The 13,199-nt window shown below is 42.3% G+C and overlaps 2 protein-coding genes across 2 annotated transcripts; one reads left to right on the forward strand and one right to left on the reverse strand.

Moving 5' to 3' along the window:
- The first annotated feature begins 8,181 nt into the window (after window positions 1-8,181).
- Window positions 8,182-11,240, forward strand: LOC109519279 (uncharacterized protein KIAA2012 homolog). Its single transcript, XM_019875703.1, has 6 exons — window positions 8,182-8,209; window positions 9,086-9,477; window positions 10,238-10,428; window positions 10,493-10,665; window positions 10,743-10,959; window positions 11,030-11,240. Exons 1-6 carry the CDS (start codon window positions 8,188-8,190, stop codon window positions 11,181-11,183), a joined length of 1,149 nt encoding a protein of 382 aa, XP_019731262.1. The 5' UTR covers window positions 8,182-8,187; the 3' UTR covers window positions 11,184-11,240.
- A 457-nt stretch (window positions 11,241-11,697) lies between these two features.
- On the reverse strand, window positions 11,698-12,587 carry LOC109519238 (piggyBac transposable element-derived protein 4-like). The gene is given in 2 exon segments (XM_019875648.1): window positions 11,698-11,949; window positions 11,951-12,587. Coding segments are annotated over 2 exon segments (855 nt in total). The 5' UTR covers window positions 12,554-12,587.
- Window positions 12,588-13,199: the final 612 nt, after the last annotated feature.

The following is a 13,199-nucleotide window of genomic DNA, read 5'->3' on the forward strand; positions in this document are numbered from 1 at the left end:
AGATAAGAGAGAGAGAGAAAGAGAGAGAGAGAGAGAGAGAGAGAGAGAGAGAGAGAGAGAGAGAGAGAGAATAAACTATTGTGAAATTTGTCGTATTCACAAAAGTGTTTGAAAATCCCCCAAATGCCTTTGGGTTCTTTTGTCGTATTCACAAAAGTGTTTGAAAGTCCCCCAAATGCCTTTGGGTTATTTTTGGTATGAAAGGGGCCATAATTGGTATGATATTTTACATGACATTTACTATACTTACAATATATGGATTTTTCTACTCAATTTTTGGAAAGATTAAATCAATCTTGCAATACATAAATTATGCAGGCTTTTTTTTCATTTAGGGAGCATTACCACAAAATAAGAGGTGGAGGCCCACTGTCTCACTGTCTTGTTCATCTATATGGTAAATCCATTCAATAAAAAATTATCTAGGCAACATCAGCTGCTAGTCCCCTCTACCTATGACAAGACATCTGGCATTGTAATGATTTTGATATAATGGCTTTTAATGAGGATGTAAAAATGTCATTAAAAGATATCACCCCAATAGGATTACTACATCTGGAAATCCCATGATGCCCTCCTGCATCTGACCAACAGCGGAAGTCTGCTCAGAAGCGAAGAGTCAACCATCCCGAAGACTTACAGCACTCGCCGGGGACCTCTAGTTCTGTACTCACGAGTACGAATGAGCCCATTCACCATCCCCACACAAAAGTCCTTTAACTTTACGAGGACTAAACTTCAAGTTTGATCTCCTGTGTCTACAGGACTTGGTTACGCTAGGAACTGGGTCACAGGTGTCAGACAGGAGGAGGCGGGTCACACCGCAGTACATGCAGGAAGTGGATCACCGGTCAGACACTCTGCTCTTGCAACAACAAAATAATCAGGTAAGCAGGCAGAAAGTGACCATAGCCTCTGCCTTCACTTAATGTGCACTTATTCCTCACTTGATGATGTACACCTGCACAATATAAGGCAGGGGTCACCGACTTTTTTAAAAATGAGAGATACTTCTTGGGTAGAGATTTGTTTTGAGTGTGTTTTCAGTTGAATCCTTGATGTTGTCACTTGCTATGGTCCTTTAAGTTGTTACCTTTATTTGTAATATAGTATTGGGCATGGAAAGAAACGCTGGAGAAATGAAATCCTTGCAATAACTTGTCGATGGAAAAACAAATAGTAAGTACAACCAGATTTAAGACAAATAAGGAAGACTCTTGTTGAACAAATGATCAAGATGATGTAGGTAAGCAAGACATTAATCCGAGGTCTTCCTTCCCCTGCTGCTATAAACCCAAATGATTGTAATTGTCAGCATGCGGTGCAGGAGGCTCTTCCCATCAACCCTCACCAAAGAAACTGGGGAAATAGAAACAAAACGATGGATAGGCAGTCTGAGAAACAGGAACTTGACAGTTTGGGGCCCGCTGTAAATCTCAAGGCTTTCGGTAATTGCCTGGGTTTGCCAAATGCCAGGATATAGTCTGCCGTTTGCCCAGAGTCTACCGGGATAGGTTCCACTGCCCTGAAATCCTGCATGGGATGAATGCAATCGAAAATGGATAGATGCATACATTTTGACTGTGCATGTCTCTGACCAAGGTGACCTGGCGGTTTGCCACTCCCACCTTACCTCCACTTCCAAACATCCATCGTGCAAGCGTTTCCCGACTTTATGCCACACAAGAACACCACGATCCAAAACTACACGGAGACCCTCAAGAAACCAACTCCCTTCTAGAGTATCCTCCTGAAGGTAAAACACAAAGTGAAGATCTGCTTTCAACATCCTTATCTGGTTGACCTTCAAACTGATCTTATATGCAGATGAGAATGAAATGCAAGGCAGTGACCAGAGGGTCCGGTTGGATCTGGTACTTGATCTGCAGACCTGTCCGCACCACATAACCCTCGAAGAACCACAACTTCAGGTGATCCAAGATAAGTTTGAAGGATTAGTATATTCTTATTTGTTCCTCATGGTCGTACACCAAATTTAAATTTGTACAAAACATTCACCTTCAACGGTTTCCACTCAATTGATGAAATGGGCTCTTTTCCAGGTCGATGTGTCACATGCTGATAGGTCACAGCTAAACAAGACGACTGACTTGACCCTTGTCCTAAGTCCTCAAGATGCTGCAGCAGTCACCCGAGGATCTGTGATGATGGCCAACTCTCAAAACTCAGTGACCTGGATGAACAACAGGAGAGGTGAGTACGTGTGTGTGTGTGTGTGTGTGTGTGTGTGTGTGTGTGTGTGTGTGTGTGTGTGCGTGCGCACAGGGAGATGGGTGGTTTGTGGGCGGTGTTGCGTGCCCATGTATGTATTCCCAAAACAAGGCAAAGAGTTACAGGAAATGTCTGAACAATGAATTACACAGCCTTGTTGTCATGTTCCTGCAGAGAATCAGTTACATGAAGAGCAGCAATTAAATACAAGCTCAGGTATTATCTGCAAAGAAAGTCAGTCAAAGCTCAAGTGTATACTGTGTAATGCTGTGATGTTCACCCCCAAAGGCTTGCTTCTTCCTCCTCTGAGAGCTGAACCTCCAGTCACTCCTGAATCCTACTGTCACCACCCACTTGCTGTAAGTCCATGTTAACACCAAGGGCCCTATTTTTGCACCGAGCACAAGTCTAGCACGAATGGCAGTCCAATTATGTGCATTGGTGGAGTTTTCTTTGTTTTGGCATATTACTTGACTTTGCACAGGTAGAGTTGGGCGCGGTTGTGTGCCGTTCTGGGATGGAAGTAGTCTTTTCCCAGCCAATCTTAGAGCCATAGCCATGCTTCATTTACATCAAAATCAGAGCCTGAAGTATGTACAGTGCAGAAACAGACTTGCTCGGGTCTGCGCATGACATAGGGAGTTAAACTGCAAAATCTCCCCTTGCGGATGATGTAGTCAGCTGTGCATGTGGCATGGGCCATTGGAGACTCCCTTGCACCTCTGATCGTGGGTCTGTGTATGAAATCTCACCACCACCACCACCCTAGTCACTCCCACTGCAATAGTAATGGAGGCGGGTACTAAAATATTTTTAATTAAGATGATAATTATTAGAATCCATTCAATGAATTGATTTCTACAATGACTCAGAGGAATTGTCCCACGCTGGTCTCATAATTCTGAATGAAATCTGATCACCAAACATATCCGCAGAGCGCCAAATATTTCTGCTTGATCAAATAAACGAAAATCGAGTTACACCACCTGCACTTCAAGTTACACCTACTTTTAACAAGTCTAAAATGCAGTCTACTATTTGTAACCAAATTTGCAGAACGCCCAGTGAGGCAGAGCGCGACAAAAAAAAAAAAATTCAGAAACACACTGAACTAGACTATTGCCCCGCCATGAAAATGATGATGCGCTAGTCTTCAAGATGGCGCCGCAAGAGTGGCTGCCTTTCCAGCAGCTCCTATATTTTGTTGCTTTACTTTTACTTTTACTTTTGTTGCTACATTCATAACTTTGCTGCTGTGAATTGGGAATTTCTCCATTGCGAGACTAATAAATGTTTCCTTATCTTATCTTATCTTATCTTATCTTATCTTATCTTTACACCGAGCTCAGACTACATTCTGTTTCCAAATTGTTGGATGAGTCAGGGACGAGGCAACTAGGTATGTGGGCAACATGGCCCCAAACACGGTCCTACTAGACTTGCGCCAAAGTTACGTCCGTTTTTATGTTTTATTTATTAATAGGCGTACCAAAAATAAATGGAAAGTGACAGCTCTCCAACAGTATCAATGTTCAACACAGCAACATCTAAATATGTTCTGGCTCTATATCAAAGCACAAGCCCTAAGGATTTTCAATTATGATTTCCACAACTTATGTTTGACTTTGATCTTTCAGGTGGGGCGAGAGGGTCCGAACATTGAAGAAGTCTACCACGTTCAGCATCTGCCTCCTATAGAAGACCACCACGTCGCTATGAGGCTTGCTGGCGAGACACGGGCTCAGCAAGAGGTCCAAGCAGAGCTACGATGTCAAAAGGACCCCCGTCACCGCCCCTTGTTTCTTCCTCTGTTACTCTCTGACAAAAAACATGGTGATAAAACATTGTCATGATGGTGTTTTCACTTAACATGGATAAGATTGTGTTTTTCTTTCATACGTAGAACAGATAAAGTATAAAAACAAAGCAACAGGACGGGACACAACTGGAAAACAAATCTGTGAGGAGATGTTGCAGCATGGGCAACAGTCAAAGAAATCTTCAGAGGTTCTGCTTGGCCTGGTGGATGGTGCATCAAAATTGAGCATTTTATATACCGGTATATATTTTAGTCTTTTCCATATTTATAATTGAATTATTCCTTGCTTTGCTCTGTCCTCTACTCCAAGGGACTCCACCTCCCCCAGTGGGAGTCTTGGGATGCATTGCAGGATGCAGAGGTCCGGGGAGGCAGAGCTCGTCAGCATTTTTACAGAATCGATCATCTGATCTCCACGATTCCTGTGACTCCAGTGACACCAAGAGAAACGTTGTCAGGGGGGTTCTCCCACTGGAGCTGAGGGGTACAGATGCCTATACAGAACATACAGTAGCATTACAGATCATAACGTTACATACAGTAAATAGAATTGCTCATGTACTCATTTATCTTGTGGCTGGTTGACAGATTTGAAGAATGGCCAAGCCGTTGGGTGCATGATTATCGGCCCTGATGGGGAAATTATAAGACTTTCACTGTATGACAACTACCAACTCCTTGGTGATGATAGTGATACAGAACAGGAAGGTGAGTCAATCACAGGGAAAGTCATTTCCGGGGTCATCAAACACAGCAGCGCATCACTTGGTACTGTCTTAGGTGCGTGGGCCCACATACCAGAGACACATACAGAGAAAGTTAACCATTTATTACACACTATGCCGATATGCCGATTGTATTTGACGATAGACATTTGAGCACATACAGGAGTGACATGGAGGCTAAGAGTCAAGCAGGTTGTCTTTTTCTCGTGTATTCAGCATCTGAAAGCTGACGTATGCCCCTCACAGCTTTCCAGGTTTTGTCTGCAGATGGCGAGACGTTACCGTGTGTCTTGGTGCTGCAACATGAACACTTACACTCTGGTATGTACAATAGATGTGTGTCGTGTTTGGATTTTATGCTTTATGCTTTGTCTTATTTTTTCTTTTTGTATTGTTATTTTGAAAAAAACAAAAACAAACCCCAAAAAACAGTCAACGAACACAATGTTCAACAAGGTTGCTATCAAGAGCAATTCGGGGCTTTGTACCGAAGTAGTTCCTTCAGTTTAATTCGTCCCATGACCAAACTCATAATTTCACATTTCCTAATTGAAATTAATTGACCCCCCCCCCCAAAAAAAAACCAAAAAAACAACACCAATTATTTTGTTAGGCTGCTGTCCATTTACTATGCCTTGGTTTTTCTTTAGGTAGCCTGTAGAATGCTTGTCCCTTATTTTGTCCCCTCTTGCTGTGGCATCCTGGTGCATAGCATGTGTCTACCATTGTCAAAGTGTGGCATTTCCTCAAATTTAGCGACACATTCTCAATCCTGCAAGAATGGTGTTGTTTACCTTTGCCAAAACATTTGGACATTTGGTCCAAACAGGTGCAATGAAAATCAGGATGGGCAAGCATTTTCGTATGTGCCGGCTACAGAAATAGTGCCCTTTAGACCAACTGTATCCCACTGACACTTTTTTGTATTTTTTGCTTTTGGCCTGCTTTAAAAAAAATAAATGAAAAGGCAATGACATTTTTATAAACACAAATTTATTTTTTTCCCCTCTGTGTAGAAGAAGATGGGGAGCTGAACTTAAATCCACCATCTGGGGATGTTCAATATTGTGCACCCATTCAAACTGTGAGTTTTTCCTATAAATTTGCAATTTTATGACATTTTAACTCAGCTCAGCTTTCTTCATTTAGCAACTGTGGCAGCCAAACAATATTCTGTATTAATTGTTGTTCAACTAGTCTTTAGATCTTCACAAATCTGCAGAGTCCGATATAAGACCAGAAAACAGCCATGTTAATTTGGGTAATCTATTCATATATCCATCATCCATGTACATATCCTCTTTTCCCAAAGCATTAAAGTCAGTCCTTCTTCTTTTAGTGGTTACACCAAATGAAATCACAAAGAGAGCAGATCCGATGCAGGAAACCCAAGACAAACAAGATGTTAAAAACAAAGTTGTGAAATCTTCACCAAGGGAACAGTTGGAAGAACTTGCAGGATGTAGCACTGAGGAGAAGGACGAAAACCAGTTTGAACATCTGTCAAAAGCCACTTCAGGACTGATTGACCAGTTTGATAACGACATGATTAACACGCTGGAATCTGGACTCGGGTATGAGTTTTATTCTATAGAATTCAGTTGTAAAATGGAGCCTCCAAAGTGGAATTGTACCACTAGTTGACGCATTGGAAATAATTGATGTAATTATGTCCACCTCATAATGCAGAGGTGCAGGGTTCAATTCTGGCCCCCTGTGCCTGTGTAGGTTTTCTCCGGGTACTCTGGTTTCCTCTCACATTCCAAAAACATGAATGGCAGTTTAATGGAACACTCTAAATTGTCCCTTGGTGTGATTGTGAGTGCGACTAGTTATTCGTCTATGCCCTGCGATTGGCTGGCAACCAGTTCAGGGTGTACCCCACCTCAGCCCAAAGACAGCTGGGCTAGGCTCCATCACGCCCGCGACCGCTGTTGTTTTCGTGTATTTTGCAGCATTTTTTGGTCTGTGCTGGCCCAGTGGCACTACACACACAAAAATGGTAAATAAAGAACAAAACACTTCTTTTGGATGACTTTTGAGTCATATTTTTCTGAAAACTTTGGGTTAACTCCAAATACAGTAAAATCCCACCATATTTGAATTTTGACCTTTGCCAATTCAAATACAGTATATCGACGTTAAGTTTCCACATTCTCTGCATTATGTTAGTTATGTAAGTTATTCCAGTTATTATTCTGAAATTTTCAAACTGTACAGTAATTTTGTGTTATCCACTGCATTTGTTCTCAATATATTATGTGTTGAAATGCGTTTGTATTCGTGTGTTTAAAGACCGTTAAAAATAGTTTAAGAACTGGAAATCTTATAAAAGCAAGCCTATGGTGTAAATCAAATTGGGTATTTCTCTTTCATGGATTTTCACTTATTGCAAGATGGTCTGGGACATTATCCCAGTGATGCAGTGGGGTCAACTGTATTCCCATTGTCTTTTAACTCTAGTTATTTGAAGAAAATTCACCGAATCACTCTGTTGTGCTCAGGCCAAAGCAATACAGTAAAAGTATTGCTTCGCCAAGATGATATCATCTTTGTGCCAAGGAACTATGTTGACAAGCGTTAAGGAGCTTCATGAAGTCAAAATTTGTGCTTTGCTACCATTTTGTGGCCTTTAAAGGTTGGCATTACCCACAAATTTTCGCGATTTTTTCACTATGCATGACAGGGCCCTGTCCACTGTTTTACAGTGCCACTGTTGATGTATTCAATTTTGGAGGTTCCACTGTACCTTCATGTGATTTTTTTGGAAAAAATAAATAAATAAAATAAAAACCTCTGTATTTGTGACTTTCCTTTGGCAGTACCACCTTCATCCAGCAGGGTATTGTCACTGGAAAAACACCAGTAGAGAAAGCTACGGTGGGACTGAAGAAGGACGCAGAAAGTAACAATGCAGAGGAAGCTGCACGGTGAGGGGAAAGCACGGATGATACTCACCCTTTAATATGATCAGAATGATATGCATTATATTGAACTGTGTAAGACCTGTACATTCACATTTAATGACATCTGGTCATGCAGGGAGAAGGGTGTGAAAGCTGTCAAATTACAAAAACAGATGCAATCCAGAAAGAACAAATCTGGAAATGTGAGCAAGCAGAAAAAAGAAGAGAGTGATGCTCGCCTGACTAAACACCACATAGACGACAAGCGGACCAAGAAAAATGCAATAGAGACTCGAAAACATTCTTCACTCACATCTGAGGTGAGGAATCTTGAGGTTTATTGTCAGTTTTGTTATTATTACTATTTTTTTTTGTCTTCCGCATGATACAGTTTCAGAAAAAGAAGAGAGGCATCAAAGAAAGACAGAACGGTAAGATGAAGAAAAAGGAAGCAGCAAAAGAAGAGAAAGGAAGAAAGGAAGAGTTGACCCGAAGAACACAACAAATGAAACTAAATCACAAAGAGGGTAACACAATACCACCGCATATGATTCAAGAGTATTGACAACAGGGCAAATGTCCCTCGTTTTCAACTTTATCGATTCGTATCATAAGCTGTCGAGGTTCATTTTGCTGCATGCCTGAAGAAGGAAGGTCAAACAGTCGTATGGCATTTGATTGATGTATTACACAGTACTTAGTGACCTTTTTTTATGTTACACTTGACAAATAATCCATGCATTAAAAAAACTAATACTAAAACGATTAAAATCTAAAAATGAAGCATTTCGAGAAAAAAAATATTACAAATTAAAACGAACTGAATTTAAAAATAAAAGTCAAAATAGAATCAAAAATAACGATGCAGTGATCCCTCGCTATTTCGCGGTTCGTTTATCACGGCTTCAGTGCATCGTGGATTTTTTCAAACATATATGATTTTTTTTTTTTTTTAAATATACATGGAGTACAGTACTGTATATGTTGCTCTATGTGACTTGCTGTTGTTTTGCAGCTTCTCGCGGACCGTTTTTGCGGACTTAAAAAAGGGACAAGGAGTGGCTAGACTATATACGTGAACAGATCCAAAACATTTCCCTGTAGAACTGCGGATAGACTCTTGCACGGGAACTTTCCCAAATGATTCCTGCAAAGTTGGATGCATAGAATTATTCTGAATGCCTAAGAATGATTGAACTCTAGCCTAATGTGTTTCGGATTTTTTAATAAGTGTGTCCCAGTACCTTTGTCTATTATTGTAAAGTGTCCTTGAGTGTGGTGAAAGGCGCTTATAAATTAAATTTATCATTATTATTATAATTAATATAGTGGATATGGATAGTTAACTGAAGAGACTTAGAATATTGAAAAACTGTATTCATATTTTTCCTGCACATTTACAGATGATCCTAATGTTCCCTCACATAAACGACGAGATGATTGTCTGGAGAAAAAGGAAATGGCTGCTGAACAGGAAACAGGGAAAGGCTTTTCTCTAGAATCCCCCAGATGGTTTGCTGAAAAACCAAATGCTGTCACTAGCATGGAAGACGACAATGTGTGCTTATCCACTGATGATGAACACAGCACTGAGAGCAGTGTCCATTCAGTTCGTTCCCAAATGTCTCCTTCTACATCCTTGGACCTCGATGCGAGGAGCTCCCTGAGGTCTTCCTCCGAGGGTCTATCGGCAGACATGCCGATCCTCACATCCTCTCACACGCAATCGTCATCGTCGTGCTCCACCATCATGGTAACTGAGGAGCAGCTGATGTTAGAACTGATGAAGACTGAGGTTGGTTCAAAGCACGATATAAGACCTTGTATACTGTTTTGAAGTTGATGCGTGGAAGTCATCTTTAGCTATTGTAAAAAAATTGTTTCTGAATAGATAATTAACCCGTGGAAAAGTTGTACAAAAAAATTGTGGCCAGCATAGATGAGCACAGCGAAACATCCCGAAAGTTAAACGTGCGCACACATCAGCAAATCTTGTGAGACTTCAGTTCAGTGATCAGCTGAAGAATTACCCCCACAAGTGTTTTTGCTGAAACAGAAGGATTCAATGGGTGACAAAGAAAAAGTGTGATGAAAGCTGTAGATCAGGAAGTGGATCTCGCCGCAACTAACAGATGCCAACATAAATACCTTTTTTATGGAATAGCGGAAATCAGTGAGCAATTGACGCTCACTAAAAGGAGAACTGAACAATAGTTGTAAAATATTGAATTCTAACAGAGGTAACACACTGTAGGAAAGCGGCCACAAGGCGCCCACATATCAGGAAATTACCAGTCAGAGGAAAGCTGTTTTCCAAATCAAATTAAGGAGTACAAAGACCAATCAGCCCAAACCTCATTTCCATATTGAACATTTCTTAAAATTAAGGAGACAATGAAGCATTAAAAATCACAACTACTTCCAACCAACAAAAATAGCTTGGAAAAAGGGCATCCTGCTCGTTTGCAAAGGATATCAAAGATTCAAAATGAATAAATCATAAAAAGATAGAGTGGCACCTTTTGAAAGATTTCGGCACAATGCACGGATTTTAGACCTCCCGAAGCAATGAGGAGAAGACCCGTCGTCAGGCTGAGCGAGCTGAGATACGAAGGCAGGAGATGGAGAGGAGAACGAGGGAGCAAGAGGAGGTCGAAAGGATGGAGCACCAGGAGAGAAAGCGGACAAAGGATAACATAAGGCATGAGCTGGAGGAGGAACGGAGAAGGAGAGCTGAACATCTCAGGTAAGAAACTTTTTCACTTTGTATGACAGAGCTTTCTGGTTCCACTTTGTTTCTCTACCCATAGACTGAGGAAGCTCGCAGAGGAAGAGGTGAGGAGGAAACGCGAGCAGGAGGAGCAGGAGCGAGCCAGACGGGAGCAAGCGGAACGAGAGAGAGCAAGGAGGCGACAAGGGGAGAGGAGGCGACGGATGGAACAACTGCAGAAGATGAGGGAGGAAGAGGCGAGGAAGAGGAATGGTGAAATATGATACTACAACTACTACTGTACTACTACTAATATAACAATAATAATAAATATTACCATTTTATTGTAGCGGAAGTGGAACATCTACATTTGGAGGAACAGAGGAGGCAGGAGGAGGGGTGCAAGACCTTGCAGGATATGGACAAGAGAGAGACAGATGAGTACCTCACTCTCCAGGAGCTGGAGAAGGAGGACAGGAGGACCAAAGAGGAAGCGCACCAAATGGGGGAAGAAGAACAAGCTTTGAGGGCCGAAGAGTCCAGCGTGCAGGCGGACCTACTCTCCACGTAAGTACTGTAATGTAGTTTTCTTGTGCTGCCATTATCATGTCTTGCTTATACTTGGTACTCCCTGCAGGCAGATGATGCTGTTGCAGCAGCAGACGGCCTTCACAAGGGGTCTGCTGCTGGAGGTCGAAGGGATGGGAAGAACCCAGGGCATCTCCAGGCCGTGGGTCTATTCCTATTTCACTTTGTTACGGCTGCAGGACCTGAATTCCACAAAAACTTAAGAGACCGCGCACTGTTAAAACTGGTGTGTCAAAATTAAAACAAATTGCAAAACACTGGCAGATCGTAGGGGACTCACCGAGCTGGAGAAGTTTGGGGGTGAGGAGTTCCGGGATGATGGTGTTGAATGCAGTTTAGAAAATTTCAGTTTAGAAAAACAAACTGTATGATTAGAAAAAGAAAAGTTTTATTTCACACAAAAATAAGCAAAAAAAAGGACAAATGTACCAAGTGGGACAAATATTTCAAGCAAATTGTTCCATACAATCTTCACATCTCGCATTTGTCACATAACCAAGGTGAAGTCTGCCTACATTTGCCACAGGTAAATTTGCCACAGGCTACACAACGCCGAGTACTTCTGTTATTATTGCAGTGTAAGCGTGCCTGGCACTTAGTCTTTATCTGCTGACTCTCAACTTTCATCTCACGGGTCAGCTGTTTACGCTCTTCCATTTGTTGTTTTTCCTGCATCAGTCTCCTTTTGAGCTCCTCTGAAAGCCCCACCATGAACAATCAGCGACTTTCTTTTGACCCTGTACATGCTGTGTACAAAACATGTACGTTTGTGGCAGCCATGTCAAGGAGATTATAAAACAGAGCCATCGGCCATCTCCTTGTACCTGCACGCACAGAGTAATTGCGCAATTTGTGGTCCATGATGTCGACACCGCATTTGAGATTATTGTAATCATCAACTGTGTTTGGTTTTTGTTTTCGGGCATCCACAATTTCAACTTTTTGATGCATGGTGCTCAAAAGACAAACATTTTTTTTTCTTTTTGGACGCATACACAGTCAGCAAAGCTCTTCCAGATGTGAACACCTGTGTGGAGTGTAACTGGCGCCCCGAGGTTTCCTTTGCAGTTGCTGGTAGCTCCCGAGGATTTTTGTTGATGCTGCCAAGCAGAGTCGTATTGCGCTGAAGAAGCCTGTTCGCCAAAGACAGAGAGGTGACAAAGTTGTCCACAGTTACAGTCCTTCCCTGGTCCAGGAATGGTTCCATCAATTTCAGAACAACATTCTCTGACAGCCTCTCTCCCGTTGGACGAGTGGGATCTTTTCCCAAGTAGGGGATGGCGTTACACATGTATTTAGTGTCCAGATCTGCCGCAATCCAAAATTTGATTCCAAGCTTGTCGGGCTTGGATGCCATGTATTGCAGAAAGGGGCAGCGAACCTTTGACGGAAACAACTGCTCATCCACAGTGACATGCTGTCCTGGACTGTAGGATGATATACAGTTCTGAACGAACTTCTGCCAGATTTCTGAAATTGCAGCAAATTTGTCATTTTGTATGCGTTCCCTGCGGGTGTCCTTGTTGTCAAAGCGGAGGTACCGCTTTATTTCGTAAAAGCGATCACGAGACATAATGGGTTTGATATCTGGGGTACCAAACTTACTGGCCCACGTCTCGCTTGGGACCTATGTAACCCATTGCCGCTCTTCGAAAAAGGATTGCGAGGAATGCCATCAGCTCGTGGACAGTCATCTGCCAGTTGGGGTTGGTTCTGTGGCTCTCGCGGACTGTGTGTTCTCTGATGCTCAGCAACATGTTTACATCCACCAAACACAGGAAACTTTGAAGGCGACTTGTGATTTTTCGAATCACTGGCTTTGTTGGCCCTCCAGATCCGTTGAAGGCAGTTTGTGGGGTTTCAGCAGCAATCAAGTCTCCAACTTTCCATTGGAACCAAACAGTTTCATCTTTCACCGTCTCTGCGGATGCAGGCAGTGTGCCAACATGACCAACTTTTTGTTTTTTACTTTGAGGAGGGTTGCCATAGATTGTGTCTTTCTCTTCATCAGATGAGGCCTCAGTGTTTGAACTGTCCTGCTCAACCACATACTTGACTACCCGTCTCCTGGTGCGCCTTTGGAGGGGACGATCTGCTGGTGCAAACACCAGAGATGAAAGTGGACTTTCCTGAAAATTCTGGGGAAAAAAAAACGCGTGTGTGTGTGTGTGTGTGTGTGTGTGTGTGTGTGTGTGTGTGTGTGTGTGTGTGTGTGTGTG

This window comes from Hippocampus comes, unplaced genomic scaffold, assembly GCF_001891065.2.
Source record: "Hippocampus comes isolate QL1 unplaced genomic scaffold, H_comes_QL1_v1.1 scaffold234, whole genome shotgun sequence".
Classification (NCBI taxonomy): Eukaryota; Metazoa; Chordata; class Actinopteri; order Syngnathiformes; family Syngnathidae; genus Hippocampus; species Hippocampus comes.